At 38.5% G+C, this 13,396-nt stretch overlaps 1 protein-coding gene across 3 annotated transcripts in view; it reads left to right on the forward strand.

The window, feature by feature from the left end:
• The first annotated feature begins 4,319 nt into the window (after nt 1-4,319).
• LOC133645689 (calcitonin gene-related peptide type 1 receptor-like) overlaps nt 4,320-13,396 on the forward strand; it is a 26,214-nt gene continuing 17,137 nt past the window's right edge. For all 3 annotated transcript variants that reach the window (XM_062040553.1, XM_062040556.1, XM_062040561.1), the window contains exons 1-4: nt 4,320-4,482; nt 11,419-11,531; nt 11,614-11,767; nt 11,835-11,945. In XM_062040553.1, the coding sequence (XP_061896537.1) occupies nt 11,472-11,531; nt 11,614-11,767; nt 11,835-11,945 (325 nt within the window). In that variant the 5' untranslated portion in view covers nt 4,320-4,482; nt 11,419-11,471. The remainder of the gene's footprint in view (nt 4,483-11,418; nt 11,532-11,613; nt 11,768-11,834; nt 11,946-13,396) is intronic.

Here is a 13,396-nt window from a genome sequence, read left to right on the forward strand (position 1 = left end):
GGTTCCAAAAATATGTTTTAATAAGCATGACATTTATTGTTTTTTTATAGTGAAGAGAAGGTTGTTTTTCAATGTAGCAACAAGTTGAGCACTTAGTCAGCAGACTTACGAATGAACACTTGAATGCAGCACAAGCTGCAATACACAGTAGTCGTTGCTCCTGTTTAACTTGCTGAATGTATTTGTGTATTTAACTTTCTTCTGTTGTTTGCCGGTGATTTTGTGTATTTCTTTGTGTGATTTAAATTATTAAACATATTTCAAACGCTTCAATCGTTAGACTTGCTCAATGCAACCTTCAGATTCCAGTGCGAGTACGCACTCGTAAACTTAAAAAAAAATGCGTCATGTTCTGGACAATGGAGGGCCAAATGGGACAAGATTCTAAATATAAATACATATTTAAATAGTTATGTCAGGTTCAAACACTGATGACATCTATTAAACAAGACAAGAGGCAAAGAATTAAACAGAGACAGAATTCAATTTGGACTCAAAATATTGAGGAGAGTCGCCCGGACATTGTATCCTTCTACAATATCCAGCACGCTCTGCCAAAAGATTGCACTCCTCCTTCTTTATTTGACTTTCTCCTCCCACCTGACCACCGCTTCCACTTCCAGAGGGAAGTGGGTCGTAAACATCGTTGCCTTTGGCTACAGAATAGTTCAAAAGAGGTCGTCAAATAGTTCAAAAAGAGTTCCATAAAATAGCTCAAAGAGTGTTCCATGAAATAGTTCAAAAAGAGTTCGTAAAATACTTCAAAAAGAGGTCCATAAAATAGTTCAAAAAGAGTTCGTAAAATACTTCAAAAAGAGTTTGTCTGGAAATTGGGCAGATATTGTCATCTCTCCGCTTTGAAGTCCTTGGGTTAGAACAATATCTTCCCGTTGATTACCATACATGAAAGAACACAGAAAACAAGGGATGTCCGATAATGGCTTTTTGCCGATATTCCGATATTGTCCAACTCTTTAATTACCGATACCGATATATGCAGTCGTGGAATTAACACATTATTATGCCTAATTTGGACAACCAGGTATGGTGAAGATAAGGTCCTTTTTAAAAATAATAATAAAATAAGATAAATAAATTAAAAACATTTTCTTGAATAAAAAAGAAAGTAAAACAATATAAAAACAGTTACATAGAAACTAGTAATTAATGAAAATGAGTAAAATTAACTGTTAAAGGTTGGTACTATTAGTGGACCAGCAGCACGCACAATCATGTGTGCTTACGGACCCTTGCAGACTGTATTGATATATATATTGATATATAATGTAGGAACCAGAATATTAATAACAGAAAGTAACAACCCTTTTGTGTGAATGAGTGTAAATGGGGGAGGGAGTTTTTTTTGGGTTGGTGCACTAATTGTAAGTGTATCTTGTGTTTTTTATGTTGATTTAATTAAAAAAAAAACACAAAAAAAACGATACCGATATAAAAAAAACCCGATACCGATCATTTCCGATATTACATTTTAAAGCATTTATCGACATCTCTACAGAAAACCCTTCATGTGGCTCTCCCCCTTACACAGTGGAGTTTTACGAGCCTTCTCCTTGGTAGGTTTCAAAGACAGCTCCCTTCCCCCTGCTAGGAACTCGATGTAATACAAAGTTTTTGTGATAATTTAGAAACAATTATTCTAACAAGTTACTTAAATGTATCAGTAATTAATTATACATATGTGCTTAATTTAATTTTAAATGACATTTAATAATGTAAAATGTAAAACTCCTCAGCCTTCCCGGTAAGGTCTATTCAGGTGTACTGGAGAGGAGGCTACGCCGGATAGTCGAACCTCGGATTCAGGAGGAACAGTGTGGTTTTCGTCCTGGTCGTGGAACGGTAGACCGGCTCTATACTCTCAGCAAGATCCTTGAGGGTTCATGGGAGTTTGCCTAACCAGTCTACATGTGCTTTGTGGACTTGGAGAAGGCATTCGACCGTGTCTTCCGCTGTATCGATCCGTTGTGGTGAAGAAGGAGCTGAGCCGCAAGGCAAAGCTATCAATTTACCGGTCGATCTACATTCCCATCCTCACCTATGGTCATGAACTTTGGGTTAAGACTGAAAGGACAAGATCACGGTAAAAGCGGCCGAAATGAGTTTCCTCCGCCGGGTGGCGGGGCTCTCCTTTAAAGATAGGGTGAGAAGCTCTGTCATCCGGGAGGAGCTCAAAGTAAAGCTGCTGCTCCTCCACTTCGAGAGGAGCCAGATGAGGTGGTTCGGACATCTGGTCAGGATGCCACCCGAACGCCTCCCTAGGGAGGTGTTTTGGGCACGTTTGACCGGTAGGAGGCCACGGGGAAGACCCAGGACACGTTGGGAAGACAATAGCTGTGTCCCAATTCAGGGTCTGCATCCTTCGGAGGACCCGGCCTACGCAGCCTCAGAAGGCTGGACCTCCGGAGGCACATCCGAAGGATGCGTCACCCGTTGTTAAATGGGACAGTCTAGCCTGGGGAGGATACTTACATTTGAAAGTGTATTCATTGGCACTGCCGGTGCCGGTGCCGCTGCTTGTATTTTCCGCCATCATCAAAAAGATCCGGTTGAACAAAAGCGCAAAGCATCTTGGGATATGGGAGGCCACGAAGGATAGTCGCGGTGCATCCTCCGATTACAGGGAAAAGGATGCCACCCGAACGCCTCCCAAGGGAAGTGTTTAGGGCACGTCTGACCGGTAGGAGGCCACGGGGAAGACCCAGGACACGTTGGGAAGACAATAGCTGTGTCCCAACTAAGGGTCTGCATCCTTCGGAGGACCCGGCCTACGCAGCCTCAGAAGGCTGGACCTCCGGAGGCACCTCCGAAGGATGCGTCACCCGTTGTTAAATGGGACAGTCTAGCCTGCGGAGGATACTTACCGCTGCTTGTATTTGCCGCCATCGTCAAAAAGATCTGGGTTGAACAAAAGCCCAAAGCATTTTGGGATATGAAAGGCCACGAAGGATAGTCGCAGTGCATCCTCCAAATACAGGGAAAAGGAGGGCGCATTCGTCGGCTGCGTTTGGAGGAGCCTTTGAATTAGAATGAATCTGGACAGCCTTCGCGCAGCGTTGTGACGTAAGCGGCCTTCAAATTCGCCTTTGGAAGGATGCAGACCCTGAATTGGGACGCAACTTATGTCTCCCGGCTGGCCTGGAAACGCCTCGGGATCCCCCGGCAGAAGCTGGACGAAGTGGCTGGGGAGAGGGAAGTCTGGGCTTCTCTGCCCCCGCGACCCGACCTCGGATAAGTGGAAGAAAATGGATGGATGGATTATGTAATAAATTATTGACAAACTATTTAATGCATGATTTCATTAATTAATGACACATTTGAGTAATTATTCTAATATATAAAAATATGTATTTATCTACCGTATTTTCCGCACTATAAGGCGCACCTTCAATGAATGGCCTATTTTAAAACTTTGTTTGTATATAAGGCGCACCGCATTATAAGGCGCATAGAATAGACGCTACAGTAGAGGCTGGGGTTACGTTATGCATCCCGTAGTTGCGAGACCCGTTGTTGCTCAATATTGGTCCATATATAAGGCGCACCGGATTATAAGGCGCATAGAATAGACGCTACAGTAGAGGCTGGGGTTACGTTATGCATCCCGTAGTTGCGAGACCCGTTGTTGCTCAATATTGGTCCATATATAAGGCGCACCGGATTATAAGGCGCACTGTCAGCTTTTGAGAAAATTGGAGGTTTTTAGGTGCGCCTTATAGTGCGGAAAATACGGTAATTTTATCCCATTTGGTCCTCCATATTGGCCACAGTTACACTCACACCCCAGTGATTGTGGTGGTAACCATGGAGATATGACGACACCAAGCCAGCAGAGGACGCTGTTGCAACACGGCTTGGTTTCACATAAATCTGCCACAAAAATATTTGTAATGTATTTTTACTCGAACATTTTTTTTTCTTGACGGGTGAATGCTATTGAGTTGAGAATAATTGCTACTGACAGAGTAATAACTGCCATTAATTAAAAAATCTAATGATTTGTATTCCTTTTAAACGCAGTTCAGGGCGTCCCTTATCGTCTTGTGATGTCATTTTGGATGTGTCGTTCGTGAACGAAACGGCTGTTTTAAGTGGTTTTAATGAACGCTTTATAAATTGGTGATTCATTGAAAGCATAAGTGTATACTATTTCAAATATGAATGTAAATAAAATGTTGGTGGTAAATTAATTTCAGGATTTAAAAAAAAGAAGATAAGTCGTTCGAAAGTCAAAGGAGTTGGCTCTAAAAAAGGGAGTCGAATCATAAGTACCGACTCTCTTTAAAGAGGCGAAATTCTCACCGACTGGATGTCATCCATGAAGTGTGTTGATCAAGACAGGTCAGACTGTGGAGGGAAACACTGACAGACACACCGACTCATCCAGGGCCGAACTTTCTCAGTACACTGCAAGGAAGGAGCGAATAAACCGAGTGATTAGTCTTACTCAAGTCACCTGCAAAGGTAAGCTCTTGTTTGTTATTTATCTCCCCACTGCAGGGTCATTTTGATGCTACCATAGAATTATATGAGGATGCATTCACAGGGCCTGGGGACAATAAAATATCAAAATATGAGTAAAAAAACAACTTACTAATTATTATTATTATTATTATTATTATTATTATTATTATTATTTTTGTTGTTGTTGTGGTTGTAAATGTATTTCATGTTTTAGCAACCACAACTGAATTAAAATGACAATGTTAGCAACATCAACTAGCATCGTCAGACCAATGCAAAAACCCCAGCCAGAAACAACACCTAATACTTAGTTTGTTGGGCTCAACTGTGTCTAATAATGGAGTTTTTTTTATTTACAGGAAGTCAATTCAGGCTTTTGGGCTGCATTTTGGACTACTGTAGCTAAACTTGCTCAACGTGCATAACTCACACAGGAAGGAAGCAGAGGAGGACAAGGGAAGAGAGAAAGAAGGCAAAAATGTGAATGTAACAATCCTGCCTTGACGACTAATATTACAGTATAGTTAGACTAACAAAAAATTAAAAGCTGTATATAAGTCTTTTAATCAAGTAAGTGTCTATATTAGCTATAATAGCCTACTATCAGAATGACTTTAAAAGTCTTATAATGAAGGCAACACATGATGTAAGTGTCTATATTAGCTATAATAGCCTACTATCAAAATGACTTTAAAAGTCTTATATAAATGTTTATAATGAAGGCAACACATGATGTAAGTGTCCATATTATCTATTTTAGCCTACTATCAAAATGACTTTAAAAGTCTTATAATGAAGGCAACACATGATGTAAGTGTCCATATTAGCTATAATAGCCTACTATCAAAATGACTTTAAAAGTCTTATACAAGTGTTATAATGAAGGCAACACATGATAATAGCCTACTATCAAATCCATAGTGGATCTAACATAATAGTGTGAGAGTCCAGTCCATAGTGGATCTAACATAATAGTGAGAGTCTAGTCCATAGTGGATCTAACATAATAGTGTGAGAGTCCAGTCCATAGTGGATCTAACATAATAGTGTGAGAGTCCAGTTCATAGTGGATCTAACATAATAGTGAGAGTCCATAGTGGATCTAACATAATAGTGTGAGAGTCCAGTCCATAGTGGATCTAACATAATAGTGTGAAAGTCCAGTCCATAGTGGATCTAACATAATAGTGTGAGAGTCCGGTTCATAGTGGATCTAACATAATAGTGTGAGAGTCCAGTCCATAGTGGATCTAACATAATAGTGTGAGAGTCCAGTCCATAGTGGATCTAACATAATAGTGAGAGTCCAGTCCATAGTGGCTCTAACATAATAGTGAGAGTCCAGTCCATAGTGGATCTAACATAATAGTGTGAGAGTCCATTCCATAGTGGATCTAACATAATAGTGAGAGTCCAGTCCATAGTGGATCTAACATAATAGTGTGAGAGTCCAGTCCATAGTGGATCTAACATAATAGTGTGAAAGTCCAGTCCATAGTGGATCTAACATAATAGTGTGAGAGTCCAGTCCATAGTGGATCTAACATAATAGTGTGAAAGTCCAGTCCATAGTGGATCTAACATAATAGTGTGAGAGTCCAGTTCATAGTGGATCTAACATAATAGTGAGAGTCCAGTCCATAGTGGATCTAACATAATCGTGTGAGAGCCCAGTCCATAGTGGATCTAACATAATAGTGAGGGTCCATAGTGGATCTAACATACTAGTGTGAAAGTCCAGTCCATAGTGGATCTAACATAATAGTGTGAGAGTCCAGTCCATAGTGGATCTAACATAATAGTGAGAGTCCAGTCCATTGTGGATCTAACATAATAGTGTGAGAGTCCAGTCCATAGTGGATCTAACATAATAGTGTGAAAGTCCAGTCCATAGTGGATCTAACATAATAGTGTGACAGTCCAGTCCATAGTGGATCTAACATAATAGTGTGAAAGTCCAGTCCATAGTGGATCTAACATAATAGTGTGAGAGTCCAGTCCATAGTGGATCTAACATAATAGTGTGAAAGTCCAGTCCATAGTGGATCTAACATAATAGTGAGACTTCAGTCCATAGTGGATCTAACATAATAGTGTGAGAGTCCAGTCCATAGTGGATCTAACATAATCGTGTGAGAGTCCAGTCCATAGTGGATCTAACATAATAGTGAGAGTCCATAGTGGATCTAACATAATAGTGAGAGTCCATAGTGGATCTAACATAATAGTGTGAAAGTCCAGTCCATAGTGGATCTAACATAATAGTGTGAGAGTCCATTCCATAGTGGATCTAACATAATAGTGAGAGTCCAGTCCATAGTGGATCTAACATACCGGTAATAGTGTGAGAGTCCAGTCCATAGTGGATCTAACATAATAGTGAGAGTCCAGTCCATAGTGGATCTAACATAATAGTGTGAAAGTCCAGTCCATAGTGGATCTAACATAATAGTGTGAGAGTCCAGTCCATAGTGGATCTAACATAATAGTGTGAAAGTCCAGTCCATAGTGGATCTAACATAGTAGTGTGAGAGTCCAGTCCATAGTGGATCTAACATAATAGTGTGAAAGTCCAGTCCATAGTGGATCTAACATAATAGTGTGAGAGTCCAGTCCATAGAGGATCTAACATAATAGTGTGAGAGTCCAGTCCATAGTGGATCTAACATAATAGTGTGAGAGTCCAGTCCATAGTGGATCTAACATAATAGTGTGAAAGTCCAGTCGATAGTGGATCTAACATAATAGTGTGAGAGTCCAGTCCATAGTGGATCTAACATAATAGTGAGAGTCCAGTCCATAGTGGATCTAACATAATAGTGTGAGTCCAGTCCATAGTGGATCTAACATAATAGTGAGAGTGCAGTCCATAGTGGATCTAACATAATAGTGAGACTTCAGTCCATAGTGGATCTAACATAATAGTGAGAGTCCAGTCCATAGTGGATCTAACATAATAGTGTGAAAGTCCAGTCCATAGTGGATCTAACATAATAGTGAGACTTCAGTCCATAGTGGATCTAACATAATAGTGAGACTTCAGTCCATAGTGGATCTAACATAATAGTGTGAAAGTCCAGTCCATAGTGGATCTAACATAATAGTGAGAGTCCAGTCCATAGTGGATCTAACATAATAGTGAGAGTGCAGTCCATAGTGGAGCTAACATAATAGTGAGACTTCAGTCCATGGTGGATCTAACATAATAGTGAGAGTCCAGTCCATAGTGGATCTAACATAATAGTGAGACTTCAGTCCATAGTGGATCTAACATAATAGTGAGACTTCAGTCCATAGTGGATCTAACATAATAGTGAGACTTCAGTCCATAGTGGATCTAACATAATAGTGTGAAAGTCCAGTCCATAGTGGATCTAACATAATAGTGTGAAAGTCCAGTCCATAGTGGATCTAACATAATAGTGAGAGTCCAGTCCATAGTGGATCTAACATAATAGTGTGAGAGTCCAGTCCATAGTGGATCTAACATAATAGTGTGAGAGTCCAGTCCATAGTGGATCTAACATAATAGTGAGACTTCAGTCCATAGTGGATCTAACATAATAGTGAGACTTCAGTCCATAGTGGGGCCAGCAGGAGACCATCCCGAGCGGAGTCAGGTCAGCAGTGCAGGGAATATTTCTTATCCAAAAGTTAGTTTTTCTTCTTAAAAGGCATGTTACATGTTGAAATTGTGCTGGTTTGCTAGTAGGTCAACCACTTAAATTGATATCAAGTCATTTCAATTGTATTTACCATAAATTGATTAACGTGGACCCCAACTTAAACAAGTTGAAAAATGTATTGGGGTGTTACCATTTAGTGGTCAATTGTACGGAATATGTACTGAACTGTGCAATCTACTAATACAAGTTTCAATCAAACAATCAATTGTTTTGTTATGAAATGGTTTGTTCCTAATCTTTTAATCCGGCCACGTAAACATTGTTTTCCCGAGAAGAGGCAGACTGTGGGACCCGCCTGGAATGCTCCTTGCACTGAGCTTTGTGAGAAAAACATCTGTCAAAGCGATGTCACATCTCATAGACTCGGGCTCCAGAAACCTTCCAGAGACTTTGGAAAGAGTGGCGCGAAACAAAATGCTGAGGCTAAATCCTGAAACTTAAACAACGTTTAACACACACACACACATTTAGCAAACATAGTTACAAGGCCGGCAGCACGTTGGCACAGGGGTTAGTGCATGTGCCTCACAATACAAGGGTCCTGAGTTCAATCCCGGGCTCGGGATCTTTCAACAGCCATGACATTATGTATGTAAACTTTTGACCACGACTGTATATATATATATATATATATATATATATATATATATATATATATATATATATATATATATATATATATATATATATATATATATATATATATATATATATATACCGTAATTTCCGGACTATAAGCCGCTACTTTTCCCCCTCGTTCTGGTCCCTGCGGCTTATACAAGGGTGCGGCTTATATACGGCCTGTTCTTCTCCGACACCGACGAAGAGGATTTGGGTGGTTTTAGTACGCAGGAGGAAGACGATGACACAATGATTAAAGACTGACTTTTCATATACCGGTAGGCTGGTTATTTTGATAACGTACAGGCGAGCACTTTGTATTACTTTGCAGCGTTGTATTATTTGTACTCTGCACGAATGCTGTTCGCCATGTCAAAGATGTGAAAGTTTGATTGAATGATTGAAAGATTTATTGTTAATAAATGGGACGCTTTGCGTTCCCAAACAGTCATCTCTGTCCCGACAATCCCCTCCGTGGTAGCAGGAACCCCTATATACTACGCTAATTACACATCAAAACCCTGCGGCTTATAGTCGGGTGCGGCTTATATATGGAGCAATCTATATTTTCCCCTAAATTTAGCTGGTGCGGCTTATAGTCAGGTGCGGCTTATAGTCCGGAAATTACGGTATATATATATATATATATATATATATATATATATATATATATATATATATATATATATATATATATATATATATATATATATATATATATATTAGGGCTGCAACAACTAATCGATTAAAATCAATTATTAAAATAGTTGCCGATTAATTTAGTCATCGATTCGTTGGATCTATGCTATGCGCATGCGCAGACTTTTTTTTATATATATTTTTTAATTATTTTTTTTTTTTTTTTTTTTAATAAACCTTTACTTATAAACTGCAACATTTACAAACAGCTGAGAAACAATAATCAAAATAAGTATGGTGCCAGTATGCTGTTTTTTTTCAATAAAATACTGGATAGGATAGAAATGTAGTTTGTCTCTTTTATCCGATTATTAATCGATTAATCGAAGAAATAATGGACAGATTAATCGATTATCAAATGAATCGTTAGTTGCAGCCCTTATATATATATATATATATATATATATATATATATATATATATATATATATATATATATATATATATATATATATATATATATATATATATATACAGTCTTTCCCATAAACTGCCAATATACCTGTGGCGGTGGGGGCGTGGCTATGGGCGTGGTCACCATGACATCATCGAGTAATTTGCATAATTTATTACAATGATATGAATTTCTCTAAAAAGGCTAAAAAAATGTATACTTACTAATTAATAATAACAGTTTTGTTTAAAACGTCCATCCATCCATCCATCCATCCATCCATTTTACAATATAATTACAACACTTTATGTACATATTTATATACAGATTTGAACAATAAGTTATTCACTGAAATATATTTATTAATTGTGGTTCTTACAAAAAATATATCTTATAAAATATAAAAGCTAAAATGTCTCTTAAACTCTGCCCCTTTAATTAGTGCATAGTAAATATTTTAACTTTAGCCTACTACTACAACCATATTATTTACCAGCAACATAAAGTGAAACAGAGGCAGAGGTGTCCTGCCACAGTCAGTAACAAATAAACAGAAAACAGTAGTGGTCAAATACAAATAAGGCAACAAGAGAAGTATCCTACACTTCTCTTTTGTAAAGTAAATCTGAACAGCCTATATGGGCATCTACATCAACTATATGATTTGCCTGAGAAGCTGGACAGGAATAAAAAATAATTATTTTTTTTTTTTTTAAATTTTTAATTGTTTTATTTGTGGCGGACGTAATTCTTTCGTGGCAGGCCGCCACAACTAAATGAAGGTGGGAAACACTGATATATATATATATATATATATATATATATATATATATATATATATATATATATATATATATATATATACATATATATATATATATATATATATATATATATATATATATATATATATATATATATATATTTTTTTTTAAATGTTTATTTATTTTTTTATTTTTTATTTATTTATTATTTATTTATTTATTTATTTATTTATTTTTTTAAAGAAATTTTTTTTAAATTAAAAACAAACTATAATTGATCTTATCATTATTGAAAGAGTTGCTTTTATTATTTACTTTTTCCTTCATTTTTATTATTGTATGTGTATGTCCTCTGTACTGCTTTGTAAATTTGTATCCCTAAGTATCGCAGAGCTGGGATCGGGTTGGAGTTGGGGTTGCTCTATTTTCTTGCATTAATAATTTGTATTTAATTATTTTATTCAATTAATATATAGTGATTTTAGTGAATAAAATAAATAAATACATTTTTTTAAAAAGACGTTTTTTAAGCCATAAGTCATACGTCAGCTAAGAGGAGCTTTTGTAACGTGTAAAGGTTGTATTATAATTTATTTATACTAAATAATATGCTGTATTATGATTCTGAAACGAATCGTCAGGTGCCCAAAGATTCCCACTTCTAGCTAATAGGCAGTGGCAAATGTATATGTAAATAAATGAATGTATGGTAAACATTGATATTACAAAAAAAACAGTTGAGAACAAATCACTTTTATTTGTCATTTTAAAGGTGGAAAGCGAACTTAATTTCTGTGAACTCCTGACTTCCATCTGCCTTGAAACATGAATCTGTCAGCACAAATGGACATGATGTTCCTCCTGGTGATGTTCTCCCAGAGCGAGGTTGTAAAGATGCACGCACAATATAGTATTTTATAATAAATAATTGACCGCACTAATTCATGTTGCTACAATCATGTCCCAGCTGCTTCTGGCCGAAAACTCGGAAGATGCCTACCAGGAACATCTCAACCATATCGGGGAGCATCAGGCCACACGCAACCAAATTGCCATGGCCCAATACCAGTGCTTCCAGCGGATGGTGAGAGAAGACTGGTACCGCAATAGCAAAATGACGGGTAAGGTGATGATCTGCTGCCTGGCCAAACAAACACAAATATTACATCATTTATATTTTGTCTCCAGGACCAGTGTGCAACACAACATGGGATGGATGGCTGTGCTGGGATGAAACCGAATTAGGACTCACAGCAGAGCAGGGCTGTCCAGACTACTATAAAGACTTTGACCCCAATGGTAATAATCATTGCTTTTACACAATCTATTTCAAATTGTTATGGCTTTTTAAGAACCACTCTAAACAAGAGATGTTTACCATAAAGCAACAATCTGGGAGGGTAAGCTGACTCCCAATGGCGGAATAAATCAGAGCCAGGCTGGGGGCCGTAGTTAGCATGCTCGCCTCTCATGCCGGCTGTCAGGTTCAAACACTGATGACATCTATTAAACAGGACAAGAATCAAAGAATCAAACAGAGACAGAATTCAATTTGGCTCAATTCGTCAGGTTCAAACACTGATGACATCTATTAATCAGACAAGAAGCAAGGAATCATGCGGAGACAGAGTTCAATTTAGCTCATGAGGAGAACACATGGAACTGCACACTTAGTCACAGTCTCACCCTACGCTCTAAGGTTCAGCTCCCGCGTCCCTCTTTTTATTCAGAGTTCCATAGTCAACATCACTTAGGCCGCCTTTGAAAGGAGTGGTCACATATATCATGCAAAGGAGGTCCAGGACGCACAGTATGCGACGGAATGGGCTGGGGGCCTTGTGATTTCGCCTTGTCCCCGCTTCGTCTGCGTGCTGTCATCTTATCTTCGTTGAGGTCCTTGAAGTCTCTGCTTCATCTGCGTGCTGTCATCTTATCTTTGTTGAGGTCCTTGAAGTCTCTGCTTCATCTGCGTGTTGTCATCTTATCTTCGTTGAGGTCCTTGAAGTCTCTGCTTCATCTGCGTGTTGTCATCTTATCTTTGTTGAGGTCCTTGAAGTCTCTGCTTCATCTGCGTGCTGTCATCTTATCTTCGTTGAGGTCCTTGAAGTCTCTGCTTCATCTGCGTGCTGTCATCTTATCTTTGTTGAGGTCCTTGAAGTCTCTGCTTCATCTGCGTGCTGTCATCTTATCTTCGTTGAGGTCCTTGAAGTCTCTGCTTCATCTGCGTGCTGTCAGCTTATCTTCGTTGAGGTCCTTGAAGTCTCTGCTTCATCTGCGTGCTGTCATCTTATCTTCGTTGAGGTCCTTGAAGTCTCTGCTTCATCTGCGTGCTGTCATCTTATCTTCGTTGAGGTCCTTGAAGTCTCTGCTTCATCTGCGTGCTGTCATCTTATCTTTGTTGAGGTCCTTGAAGTCTCTGCTTCATCTGCGTGCTGTCATCTTATCTTTGTTGAGGTCCTTGAAGTCTCTGCTTCATCTGCGTGCTGTCATCTTATCTTCGTTGAGGTCCTTGAAGTCCTTGGCTGTTAGCAGGCTAAAACAAAGATAACATCTGTGGTTGAGGCCACCCCTCAGACAAGAAGTTTTGTCCTTGCATAGATTAGAAAAGTCTAACTTGAGCAACGGACTTTAAGCATACTAAAGTTAGTGTGATAATACATACATAATTATTCTAACACAATTTGAGGAGAAGCGTCTGGTCTGTACTCTTGGACAGTCTCCAGCACGCTCTGGCGAAAGATTGTACGCCG

Source organism: Entelurus aequoreus, linkage group LG01 (genome assembly GCF_033978785.1).
Source record: "Entelurus aequoreus isolate RoL-2023_Sb linkage group LG01, RoL_Eaeq_v1.1, whole genome shotgun sequence".
NCBI lineage: Eukaryota > Metazoa > Chordata > Actinopteri > Syngnathiformes > Syngnathidae > Entelurus > Entelurus aequoreus.